At 60.4% G+C, this 12729-nt stretch overlaps 1 protein-coding gene across 2 annotated transcripts; it reads right to left on the bottom strand.

Annotated features, from left to right (window-relative positions):
• Positions 1–4755: 4755 nt before the first annotated feature.
• AMOTL2 (angiomotin like 2) lies at positions 4756–12492 on the bottom strand. Of its 2 annotated transcripts, none has more exons than XM_087739296.1 (10): positions 12407–12492; positions 11064–11905; positions 9388–9622; positions 8706–8850; positions 8460–8552; positions 7501–7796; positions 7098–7390; positions 6776–6987; positions 6454–6609; positions 4756–6142 (listed from the first exon to the last, which is right to left on the bottom strand). In XM_087739296.1, the coding sequence occupies exons 2-10, from the start codon at positions 11816–11818 to the stop codon at positions 6084–6086; spliced, it is 2244 nt and encodes a 747-aa protein (XP_087595422.1). In that variant the 5' UTR covers positions 11819–11905; positions 12407–12492; the 3' UTR covers positions 4756–6083. The 2 variants fall into 2 exon arrangements, with proteins under 2 accessions (XP_087595422.1, XP_087595423.1); XM_087739297.1 differs by having other exon boundaries at positions 6454–6606.
• Between the last annotated feature and the right edge of the window lie 237 nt (positions 12493–12729).

Raw genomic sequence — 12729 nt, 5'->3', positions numbered from 1 at the left:
TGCATGACCCACATACCAGTGCTCGGGCAGCGCGGCCCGGACTCATTTTTCATGTGAAGTAACATCCCTGGGGGAGGAAAAGAAGCCCCAAAAAAACCCAACCCGCACACACCAGCAAACCCTTGCATTTGAGGAGCCAGAGGAGCTGGCAGGGACGCAGAGCCCTGACCCATCCCATGCCTCTTGCCACCAGCTCTGGCCCCCTGGAGACCCGTGAGTGCTGAAGCCCAGGCTGGAGAGGGGCTTTTGGCCACAGCCATCCTCTGCCTGGTCCCTGCCCACCATGTGCCGACCCAAAGGCCCTGACACTGGGTCCAGGGAGGGCTTTCAGGGATCACACCTAAAAGTAAAGGTGGAGAAGTGCCTACGGGGCTGCCCTGCGGGAGGATGAGGAGGCAGGAAAGGGGAGGAAGGAGTCCCAGCTCTGCCAGGGGACCTGCGGGGCGAGCCAGGGAATACCTGCTGCCTGCAAGGGCTCGATGGTCAGGCTGCTCTTGTCCTCCCCTCAGCTCCCAGCTGCCTGCATTGTCCCAGGACACACAGCTTCCAACCCCTGGGGACACAAACCGGGGAGCACAGGCAGCATCCTCTGCCCCTGCCCCCAACTGCCTGCATGAACTGCACCCCTGGAGCATCCCCAGCCACTTCGAGCATCCCCAGCCACCTTGAGCATCCCCAGCTGCCTCGGCCAGGGGAGGCGATGGGCAAGGTGCCCAACGGGCCAGATCTTGCCCGCCGCCACCATCCCAGAGCTGCTCTGCCACCAGACTTGGCCCCAAATTCACCTGCTGCCAGCTGCAGGGAGCAGTGAGAGCATGGCCAGGGAGTGGGTGCGAGTGGGGAGAACCAGTGAGCTTGTCTGCCTGGTTTTTCAAGGTCACAGAGGTGGTGGGAAGGAAAGAAAAGAGAGCAAGAAAAAAAAAGTTGACTCAGAAACCGCAGGGAATTTTTTGCCTTTTTAGAATACTGGGAAGAGAAAAAATAGCCACAGTTATTCAAAGCATCCGGGATAATAACACCCTGTTTACTGTTTGCATGCAAAGATGGCAGGCAGGCAGCACAGCGCAGGGAAGAGGAATGAGGAATTTGCCGCGCTTGCGCCATGGCCCAACCACTTCTGCTTAGCCCAGCAAAGCACTGGGCGGCAATCCTGGCCTGCCTGCACCGGCCAAGAGGGCAGGAGCCAGGCGCCCCTGCCACGATGCCCAGCTGGTCCCCCCTGCAGGCCCAGGAGGAAGGGCTTCGGGAGGGACCTGGGGCTGGGGAGGATGGAGAAGGAGCTCCCGGTGCTGGAGGATGCTCGCGCTGTTCCACAGCTGGGCAGACGGAGCATCCTGGAGGGAGTCACAGCCACCCCCATGCAGACAGGGCTGAGCATCTCCCCTAAATAACACCACCCATCCCACCCCGCGGGTCCCATCTCCGCTCCAGTGCCTGCTACACACTGATGCTCTGCAGGGAGGGGACATCTTGGGGGGTGGCTTGTAACTGCAAGGGGATGCAAAGCCCGAGGCAAAGACTTTGTGGGGTGAAGCATTGGCTCCCCAGCAGAAGGAAGCCAGGGAAGACCCCCCCAACAAGCCCTGGGCACAGAGAGGAACCCATGGGCTTGGGGCTCTGGCAGAGTCCCCGGGGAAGGTGGTGGGGAGAGGGAAGGAGAGAGGAAGGAAGGGGGAAGGGAAGGGTTCAGCAGGCCCGGCGGGGAGAGCTTCATTCCTGCCGGCCCAAGGAGCAAGCTGGGACTTGAGGCAGGAGAAAGCACTGCGGTTTGCCCAACTAGTTTGCTGGGAAGCTGGCTGTGGGGCTGGCCCGCAGCACTGCCAAACTCCCCCCACAAGAACAGGGATTATTTGGAAGGGGAGTGAAATTCCCTTTCTCCCAAATCCTGGTGGGGATTTTTCGGCTTTTCAAAGAGACATTTTCCATCATAAGGAGGTTGTGACGAGCTTGTCTTTCCCTGTCCAGCTCTAGCATTTGGCAAGTAGAAAAGGAGAGGAGGTGCACAAGGAGAGGACGAGGAGGGACCAGGGCCAACGAAGGACGTGCCAAGCTCTGAGGATGCTCCAAGGACCAAGCTCCAACTTCCAGACTCCAAGGAGAAATGATTAAAAGCAGGAACCAACGCTGCAGGGGTGCTGCTGTGGTGTGGCACCAGGGGAACAAGGTGCTTATGGCTGGGAATGGCCCTTAGTGGACAGCGAGGGGCCCCAACGAGATCCTCAGCCTTGTCCTGACCCACGGTGACCACGGGAGGGACTGTCCCTCCCCGAACAGCCCCCAGGCCAGACGAGCCATCTCCTTTTCACCCACGAGAGAGCTGCTGCCCCAGGACAGGGTGTCTTACTCAAAGCCACCAGGCTGACAGTGGTGGCATTCAGAGATGAGCTCGCTGGCCCTTTTCCATCTCTCCAGGGCTGCAGATGTGCAGCCCGCAGAAGGTGTCACGTCCAGGCGCCAGCCCAGCCAGCAGCTCGACAGACATCTCCAGCCACCCCATCTTAGGGTCATAGGGACACAGGGATGCAAGGATTGTGGACACAGGGATGCAGGAACACAGGGATACAGAGATAAGGATGCAGATATGCAGACATGTAAGGATTGAGGACACAGGGATGCAGGCTCACGGGGTTGCGGAATCAAGGCTGCAGGGATGCAGGGACACAAGGATCAAGGACAAGAGATCATGGACACATGGATGGGAGCAGGAGCAGAAGGTTTGGTTCCCGCATGGTATTTCAGCTGAAACAGCAAAAGAGACACCAGCAACTGCGTCATGGTGACAGGGACATGTCCTGGCCTGAGCAGGACCCACGTGGGATAAAGTACTGTGGGTCTGAGTGATGCTGATGGTGAAACCCAGTGAGACAGTACAGAAAGAGCAGAGGGAAATGCCTGTGATGACAGAGCGATAAAGCAGGTGGTGATACACACCCACACCAGCCTTCCTTGTGCCAAGGCGTGGAGCTCTATCAGGCTGCTGCTCTGGCTGAAAAGCAATCCTACCAAAACAAACGAATCCGAGCACTGCTGCCACGTCCTCGTGGGCATAGCAGGAGGAGCTGTGACCTCCTGCCCCAGCCTGCTGGGCTTGGGCAACCTCTCCCCACGGCCCAACTCCCACATTCACAAGAGGACTTTGGGGTTTTCCTTTCCCTTCCCATTTTTTTATGCTTCTCTGACACCTGACTCGTAGAGGGCTGTGCTCCCCCATTTTCTGGCTCCTGGAGACTGTGAAAGCCCTGGCGATGGAGGTCCACAGGGCGATGGGCGAGATGGAGGATGGCCAAGCAGTGGACAAAGCTCTCAACAGGAGCCCATTCCCTGAATCCCTGGACCCAGAAAGCTGCCTGCAAACAGCCAGACCTGCCGCAAGGCCACTCTGCATCCGGATTTGGGTAAATAAAGCGTGGGGCGTGAGAGCTGCGGTATGCCAGGAATGCTGCAAGCCTTCCCGGGCGGCTGCCTGCAGCTCTGGGGCAGCAGGAGCTGGGGGGGCAGGGCAGGTACGGCCCCTGGCCAGGGGCCACTGGCACCCCCCAACATATTCCCAGCAGCCGCAGCTCCCTGTGAGCTTCCCACCCAGTCCTCCCCATCGCTGGCCCCGTTTCGGGGCGGGGGGTAGGGGGGAGCTTGTTTCCCTGCTTGCAAAACCCAGGAGAAGCCATGGGTGGAAGGAGGAGCCTGGCTCCCAGCTTCCCATTTCTCTGAGTCTCTCTAACTTGCTCTTGCAGGGATGGAGACCTGTCCCACAGCCACAGGAAGCCCCACAATTTTCAGCCATGCTCCTTCCAGGTTCCTGGGTGGGAAGGGTAGAGCTGAGCCAGCGTTCAGCATCACAGTCCCACCAAGACCAGTGATCCTCAATGGAGTCCTAAGCCACCTTCCAGGGAGGAGTTAGCAGCAAAGCTGGTTTCTTGTGCCGTTGTTCTGCATAAACTAAGCTAAAGCCCATTGCAGAGACTTGCACAAGATCTCCTGGTCCCCAGGGACAGTAGGATAAAAAAAAAAAAAAGAGCTGCCAATAAATGCCAAGTGATGCACAAAAGGGAAAGCCCCAAGCCTGGCTGGTGATTGCTCCAGCCAGGCTGCCAGCACCCAAGCAGCCAGAGCAGAGTCCCCAGGGATGCTCCCTGGGAAGCATGAATGCAACAGCTATTAAAAATAAAAGTCAAATGACAGCAGCAAACAAAAAGTTCTGAGGAGAAGTGCTGGGGAGCAGCACGGTGTGACTGTGGAAGACTTAAGGCAACCCTAGCTTGAACAGCAGGAGAAATTCTGGTCTTCCAGAAGACCAAGGAGCTGAGCAGGTTGGGAAGGGCTTGGAGGTGGCTGACAAAGCCAGGGGAGAGGCTGGGGACAAGAAAGGTCCAGCTGTGCTTGGAGATGCTGTTGAGGAGTCCCTGCTGTGGGGGCTTAGGAAGGCAGGAACGGGTCTTGCGAGGAAGAGGAGGATCCCACCAGGATGGACTTACTGGAGCACTACACGCAGGAAGGAAACTACATCAACATTTCTAGGCAACTCCATCCTTTTCCCCCATCGAGGTGGGGGAAATGGGATCCTAATGGGATTTCAGGGAATGCAGAGATGCTCCTGAGCCTTTTCTTCCCATCTCCCATGCAGCTGCACCCAAAATCACTGCCTGGGGGAGCTGGGAAGGGCAGCGCTTCAGCCAGGGGGTCACCACCCCTAGACCCCTTCCCCCCGGCAGCACCTCTGTCTCGCCCCATCACATGGGAAAAAAGACTACTCGTGGGTCAATATTTGGGGTTTTTTTATTAAAATATTGTTATACCAAGTGGAATGCTACAGCAATCTCGGTATAGGGCGGCATAATGAAACAGCCAGGTTTACGTTTAAATACTTAAGATAACTTAAAATGCACAAACAAGAACTCATTGTCTTTGGCAGGAAAAAAAAGTTCACAGCACGAAAAAAAATACTTAAAAAGAAATACCAATATTAATATAAAATATATTAAGTTGTGGAGTTTTTCTTTTCCTCTTTCATAATTTTTGTTTGTTTGTTTTCCACGTTGTAAACAATGCACGAGAACCGAACGCATTTTTTACGTGTCTGGGAGAAAAAACTAAAAAATGCAGTTGTCCAGCAAATGCACACATGTTTAAAGAAGAAAGAAAGAAAAAAAAAATATATATATATACACAAAGGGCAAGGACGGGAAGCGTCCGAGCTCAGAGGAGCGAGACGTCGGTGCTGGCTACGGGCAGAAGCCAGCTGCCAGTAGCCGGGGGATGTAGCAGTGGGATGAAGCCACGAGAGGGGCGGCGTGTCCCACCACCTCCGTCAGCTGTCCTTGGTTCACTCAGAGTATTTCACCTCCGGTTTCAAGGGGATTTCTCCTCCACCTTTCATTCCCTCAATTATAGCTTTCTCTTTTGCTTCACCGCCACCCCAGCCCGAACCCCTTGCCTGCCCGTGATAAAAACCCAGAGGCAGGATGCAGGTGATGGATGCAGATGATGGAGGTTTGGGGGTCCCAATGCTCGACTTGGCCACATGGATCCGGGCAGTCGATGGGACCCATGGAGGATCCCTCCTGGCTCTGCCCTTGCACAGAGACATCGGCTTGTGGGTACAGTTTGGGCAAACAGAGAGGGATTTTCCAGTCAGAGGCCAAGCACCTGGGTGGGTACGGATGGTCAAGACCCAGAGGTGGGATGGGGATGGAGCCGGGATGGGGATGGAGCCAATGAGGGAGGGGATGGGAAGAAGCCCCCCACCTCAGGAAGGAGAAGAGGCTGAAACAATAAATACGTTTGCTCCCATCGTACAAAACCCAGGTGTATTTACAGAGGGGTCGCCAGGCCCCGCTGCCACCACAGGGTCCCCGGGCTCCAGCGCGCACCGCGCAGCTGGGGACCATGTGGGTGCTGAGCGGGGACAGTGGCCCTCCCGCACACAGGGGCCACCCACTGAGACTGGCCGCAGGGATGCTGCTGAGCTCCAGGCTTGGTCCTCCTTCCTGCAGGCTCCTCCATCCCGGGCAGGTGCAGGCAGGGTGGCTCTGCCTGTGCGGCAGGCAGGGAGGGTGGAGGGGCCAGTGTGCAGCCCCTGGGTGGCCTTAAATCAGGATCTCCACCATGTCGGACAGGTCCAGGGCTCTGGCAGCAGCCGAGCTCTCTGCAGAGAAAGAAGGTGAGAGCTGGAGGAGAGTTGAAGAGCATCAGCATGGCGCCCACCCCACAAAAGGGCCGGTAACAAGCGTACTGCTGGTCCACCCTCCCCACAAGGCGTTCAAGAAAAAAAGCTCTGCACCTTAAAAATAAAAAAGCAATGAGTGATTGCAGGGTTTCAAACCCACCAGACTCAACCGGGGTCTTTAAAATGCCGTAAAAAATCACCGATGCTTGTGCAAAGCCCATCTCCTGGATGACACGCCCACGAGCTAGAGCATCCCCAGCTCTCCCCTGTGCCACCCCCAGGGGACTCACCCAGCAAACCGGCCAGGTGCTCGGTGGCCTCGCCCTGGCCGCTGCTCTCGGCTGCCCCGTCCGTCTGTGTGCTGCCGTCCTTGCTGCCATGCTTGGAGTGGGAGGGCAGGGAGAGGGCAGTGGGTGCTGCTGCCCCTTCGGCTGTGGCTTTGCCTGCTGGAGGAGACACCATTAGGGATTGCTGGCTCCTCCAGCCGGTCCCTACAGCTCACTGGAGAAATCCCCCCTCCCCATCCTCTCTACTTCCAAAACCGCAGGGGAAATTGCAGGCAACTCCCCGCTACCGAGCAAAGGCAGGGAACAGGCAGGTGCCTCTGTTTACCTGTGCTGCCCCGGGAGCTGCCCTCAGCCAGCCGGTCACTCTGGCCAGCCCCCGGCCAGCTTGGGGCGGCGGAGGCAGCGAAGATGGAGGGCACGGACTTGGCTGGCCGCAGGGAGCCCTGGAGGGCTTTGCTGGGATCCCTCCGCGAGCGCTGCTGCAAGACCTTGATGACGGCGTCCTTCTCCAGGATTTGGGCGTGAAGGGCTTTTAACCTGGAGGGCAGAAGAGGCAGAAGCTGGGAAAGGAGCCGGAGGTAAGGGAGGAGGATGTGGGCACTGCCCGGCCAGACCACGGCACAAGCTTGTCGGCGAGGTAGACCTACCTGTTCTCCATCTCTTGGTGCTTGTGGCTGGCCAGGAGGAGGTCCTCGTTGAAGCTGCTGTTGGGGGAGTGCCGTGGGGAATGGCTGATGAGGGTGGTGTCCCGCTGGGCGGCCGCGGTGGCTGCGGCATCCATGGCGAACTGCCGCATGGTGCACTCCTCCAGGTACTTCTGCTCCCACTTGGTCATGTCAGCCTCCAGGGCCAGGATCTTCTCTTCCTTCTCCCTCAGCTGCTCGGAGAGCGTGTGGGTGCTCAGCTCCAGCGTCCCTCCGCCCACGGCACCCGCCTGCCTCTGCAGCAGCAAAAAAATAAAACCCAAAGGAGAGGATGAGGAGGTGCTGGGAAGATGCAGCACCCACCACATCTCCCCAGCACCCACTACCATGTCTCATCGGCGCCCACCTGCTGAGCCCGCAGCATCTTCAGCTCCTGCTCCAGGCGGGTGCGGAGCCGCAGCTCGAGCTGCTCCCGCTTCTCACAGGCGGCCTGGAGCTGGCCCAGGGCTGCCTGCAGCCGCTCTACCTTCTCCACGTAGGCCCGCTTCTTCCGCAGCTCGGCCTCCGCCTTGGCTGCCCGTGCCTGGGCGCTGCCCAGTGCCTGCTCCAGCAGCTCTGCTCGCCGCCGCTGGTCCTCGTTGGCACTGCGCAGCAGGGAGACCTCCCTCTCCAGCTTCTCCTTCTCCTGCTGGAGCTCGTAGCCTGCAAGAGAGCCCCCAAGTTTCAGCCAAGGAGGCTTCACCACCCTAAGGCTGGTCCACAAAGACCCACGGGGACTCTTTGCTCCCCGAAACCTGGCCGTGCCATCCCTCCCGCAGCATACAAGGTATATGGGGGCCAGGGGCATCCCAGCCGGATGGGCAGATGGGCAAAAGCCTGTTTGCCACCTTCCAGCCCAAATTTTGGCTTATGGAGGGTAAAAGCTGCCCGGCATGAATCCAACCACCTTAGGGAAGGGGATGCAATTCTTCCCACATAACACCAACACCATGTCTCTCTGCTAAAATAATGGATTTAGGTATATTTTCCCAAAAAAAAAGCCCAGGCCTGAGGTGGAGGAGGAAGGAGGGAGAGAAGGGCCGGGCTGGCGCGGGGTGGGAGTGCGGGCTTGCTGCTGGAAGAGCCGGCGCGGCAGCAGGAATGTGGAGAATGCGGGTCATGCCGCCGGCCGGCCGACCGGCCAGGATTAATGGCTCGAGTCCAGCGCCAAGAGCGGCTCCATCCTCCCCAGGGAAGGGCAAGAGCTGCCACCCGCCACCCACCTCCTCCTCCTCTTCCAGCCGAAAGGGAGCGCGCCAAGCCCTGCCATCCCGCTCACAGATGCCATGGGGAGCTGGGCGAGGACAGGCATCCTCCGGGACTTACTCTGTGCCAGGAGTTTGGCCACGCTGCCCTGGTTGCTCTCCTGGCTTTCCTGGGTCTTGCTGGCCAGCTGCTTGTTCACAGATTCCAACCGCTCTGGTCCAAAGGCAATTAAACCCAATTAAGATTTAAATACAAGATTTCAGCCGGAGGAAGTGAGAGAAGCCTGGCTTCCCATGGAAACACCTCGGGGGAAAAGCTGGGGGACAAGAGAGTGCCTGGGGGATGGGGACACAGAGGGTCCCTCACCTTTCAGGTCCCGGTTGAAGTCCTGGAGCCGCCGCATCTCGCCGTCTCTCTTGTTCCTCATGGCTTTCTCCAAGGCTTCCCGCTTGGAAGATGCCTTGACGAGGTTTTCATAATCCTCTGAGATGCGCTGGATCTCACTCTCCAGCTGGGGTGGAGGAAGGGACAGGCCAGGGTTAGATATCCGTGGAATGAGGAAAGGAAAGGGAGATGTTGGCCAAAGCTCACCCGGGTCGCTCAGCCCAACCCAAGCTGCCAGAGAAGCTCAGCGCACCCATAGGACCCCCCCCCAGGGCTGACCTCCAGTGCACATTTTGGGGGGAAAACTAATTTTTTCTGCCTTTCTTCTTGCAGAAGAGTCCCTCCACAGGTTTTGGCTCTGCCGCAGCCCGGCCGGCAGGGAACAGCCACCCCTTGTACACAGCCACACAAAGGGCTTTCTGTGGCGGCCAGGGATAGGGGGCACAGGCGGCAGGAGGGAGTCACCGGAGAATGGGCTCCTTCTGCCCCTTCCCGGCTGCCACACTGCTGACATGCAGCTGCTCAGAGGGGAACAAGCCACCAGAGGGAGGGGGAGAAGGGATTAAAACACCAAAGGGGGTGAATTTTCACAGCAGCTGGTGGAGCATCCCCCTGGGTGGGGGGACATGAAGCCCTGGCCGTGGGGCTGCTACCATTTGCTCACCTTCTGGATGCGGCTCGCCTTCTCGGTGTAGCTCTCCAGCTCCCGACGCAGCTTCTCACTCTCCCGTTGGAGCCTCTCGTTCTCCCGCTGGACTGCGTCTGCCCGGGCCAGGTGGCTGCCGGCCGAGACTGCCTGGGCGCTCACCAGTGCCTCCACGCCGGCGGGGCCCAGCGTGCTGGGGCACAGGGCGCCCGGTGGCGGCAGGAAAGCGGCGGGGACGTGGGTGGGCAGCACCCTGCAGGGAGGGAGGAGAGGGTTGGTCAAGGGGCTTGGCGGCAGTGGGGGAGAGCCGACCACATCTCCAGCGTCCCACTGACCACTCCAAGGCCAAGCAAGTGCCAGTGCCTCTGGGTCACCCCAAAGGAGAAGAGAGGCTCCAGGAAGCACCTATCTTGCTCTTCAGAGTTGGGAAGCATTTGCTTTCTAAAAGGTGCTCGCCCGAGGACCCTCAAACACAAAATAAATCCCATCTCGCAGGGATGCCTTGACCTAACAATGCCAGGACCTGGCTGGTGGGTCAGGATGGGCTTCCAGACCCCCCGGCCCACCCTATTTCTGGGGATGCTGCAGATGGATGACAGCTCAGCAAAGCATGCACCTTGGAAGCTGGCAGCGCTGCCCCTTTTCCTTGTTTCCTGGGCAAAGCGAGGGCTCCTGGCACGGCTCCTCACCACCAAACTATTAATACGTCCTCACTATATTCAGAGGAGCAGGGCCAGCCCAGCCGCCCCTCACGCGGCCACTCCAAGTTCCTCGACATCCTGCGGCCGCCTCGAATACCCCGAGTGGGGCGGCTGCGCACGGCCTGGCCCCGCTCTGCCGCGGGCTGCCCGCCAAGGGCCTGCATTCCTGCGGGATGATATAGGAGTGAGGAAGAATAAATACATCTTCCTCGCGGCTCCCCTTCCCCTCTTTGTTCCCTGGAAGGAGAAGGTTTTCCTGCTGGAGATGCTATCACTCTCTGCCTGGATAGGTCAGCAGGGCTGGGAGCAGCGTGCGTCCTCCCATTGAGCCTCCAATTCCCTTTTTCCCATTGTTTTCCACGCTGGAAGAAGTTGCTTCCAGCCCTCCCTAAATGCCAGGCAATGCCTGGACCTCCGGGCTCCCCAGACATCTCCATGGCCCTCTTGGAGACAACCTGGGGCTTTGCTGGAGGCATCAAGCTGCCAAAGGGAAGGGGAGAGCTGCCCGGCGCTGCTCATCATCTCCGCTAACTGCCCTGCACCAGCCTGGGTTCAGCTCGGCAGCAATCCCACGGCACTGGGAGCAAACCGGGGTGGGTTTCCATGCAGTGGGGAGCATGTTTGTCTTCCACGCTGCCCCATGCCTGTTCTAAATTTAGCCATTTCCTGAGCTGGTTCCAGCTCCTAAATTAACCCCAAATTCCTCCCAGCACATGAGGAGGGGGCAGGGTCTGCAGAGGCAGTGGGATTTTTCATCACCAGGTGGAAAAACCCAACTGTACTGGGGAGAGGAGAGGACCTGAAGGGTCCCCGCAGACCCCCGTGGGCTGAGCCAGATCCGGGCCCATGAGGATGAGAGGTTTGGCAACAGGTCCCCCACTGCTCTCCACATCCTGCACCTTCCGAGCATCCATCCCAGCTGCTCCTGGGGCACCGCAGCTGCAATGCACCCGGTGGGGACACCAAAAGCGGAGCCCAGGGGCCGCAGGTTACCTGATTTCAGGATGCTGAAATCCAGGACCTTCCCGGGAGCAGGGTCGGGGTTCAGCCAGGTAAGCGTCCTGGGAAGGGATGACGTAGGGATACTCCGGAGGGGGTCCCCGTGGCTCCAGCCCTTCGAGGTGCTGCCCTCGCAGGGCAGCAAGCTGGTGGTGGCGGGAGAGCTGGGGGTAGCTGTGGGAGGCACTGATGGGGCTCTGCACTTTGGCCCCATTCCTCTCCAGCGACATCCGCATCAGCCGCTCACTCAGCGACCGCACGTGGCCGTGCTTCAGGTCCTTCAGCCCCTCGTCGGGGCGTCGGGCACCGCTCTCAGCCCCACGTGGACCGTTTTCACCCCGAATTCCCAGGCTGGCTCCTCCAGGATGCTGCCCACCCCGCTGTGAGGCGTAGTACTGGGAATGCGCCTTGGCCTCCTCGTAGGTCGGGAGCTCCTCGCCCTTGTGCTGGGGCTGGCAGAGCCGATAGACGCTGTTCTCCAAGTAGACGTGGTCAGAGTGATGCTCCTGGCCCTGGGGCTCCTGCCGCGTGGATTGCTGCACCATTTGGCTCTCCTCTGGGCTGAGGCTCTCCAGGGAGGAGCGGGGGCTGCCGGCACCACCGGCACCACCAGCACTACCGCCGCCACCACGCAAGGCCTGCTGCTGGATGGCCAGCAGCGTGCGGTTCTCCGTGAGGTTCCCATAGCGCAGCTGCTCCTGGATCAGGCGGTGCAGGACCGTCCCATTCGAGTCCTCCGCCGTCCTCATCTCCACCCGCGCCGTCGGCAAAGCCACGTTTCCACCCAAGAAGGGCGTCCCCAGGGACCTTAGCAGCAACCAGCCACGCCGAGACACCTGTGGGGGAAAAGAGGGGATAATTGGGAACCGGCCCAGGCAGCATGCAGCACAGACCCTGATCAACAAGGGTTTGTTTTCCAGGAACCCCACTCAGCATGCTGGCAGGCTGGCCGGGATGTGTCGGCCGGGTGGGAGCCCGTGGTGGCGGCGGTGGGAGTGCGGACGCAGCCTCCCCGCTGTTATGGCTGAGTACTGGCGCTCTCATCACATCCATGGCCGAGGCTGGGGAACGGGCCAGGGCCGGGGCCGGGGGCCGGCTCGGGGGTCGGGGCTGGCTCCGGCGCCGGCTCCCCACGGACACGGGACCGGGGCTTCCCCACGGCCCGGGGACGGGGGACGAGGCGGCCCCGGGGGACCGGGCACGGAGCCACCCGGAGGCGGGCAGGACCCCCCCGCCGCCGCCCCCGCAGCCAGGGCGAGCCGAGCCGGCCCCGCACGGAGCCCCCGGTGCCGGCGGGGTGCCGGTAGCGGTGGGAGCCCCGCCGGGGAGGCACTTACCGGGACATGGCGGAGCGGGGCGGCGGCGGTGCTGGCCGGGGAGCGCGGCGGAGGCACTGGGCGTCCCGCCGGCAGCGGGGGCCGGCCCGGGCGCTGCTATGCCCGGAATGCAGGGGCCGGACCCGCCCGCTCCGCTCCGCACCGCCCCCCACCGGCCCGTCGGGGCTGCTGCCAGCAGGGGGAGCACGGACACGGACACGGACACGGGGGTCATGGGGCAGCCGCAGCTGGCCCAGGCTGGCGGCTCCAGACCGCCGAGGAGAGGAGGGAGCGGGATGTGCATCCCCAATCCCCACTCCCACCCTTCTCAAAATCACCCCAAA

Source organism: Nipponia nippon, unplaced genomic scaffold (genome assembly GCF_047370975.1).
Source record: "Nipponia nippon isolate SJK-2023a ecotype South Korea unplaced genomic scaffold, ASM4737097v1 scaffold_7, whole genome shotgun sequence".
NCBI classification, from domain to species: Eukaryota; Metazoa; Chordata; class Aves; order Pelecaniformes; family Threskiornithidae; genus Nipponia; species Nipponia nippon.
This window is presented reverse-complemented; position numbering and strand designations above follow the sequence as displayed.

Bases quoted from the DNA above. Each gene is read 5' to 3' on its own strand.
- AMOTL2 (XM_087739296.1), bottom strand. From the start codon at position 11,818: ATGAGGACGGCGGAGGACTCGAATGGGACGGTCCTGCACCGCCTGATC. The intron at 7,797-8,459 runs GTAAGTCCCGGA...GCTCTCTTGCAG, and splicing joins GGCCAAACTCCTGGCACAGA to GCTACGAGCTCCAGCAGGAG. The intron at 6,988-7,097 runs GTAGGTCTACCT...TCTGCCCTCCAG, and splicing joins CACCAAGAGATGGAGAACAG to GTTAAAAGCCCTTCACGCCC.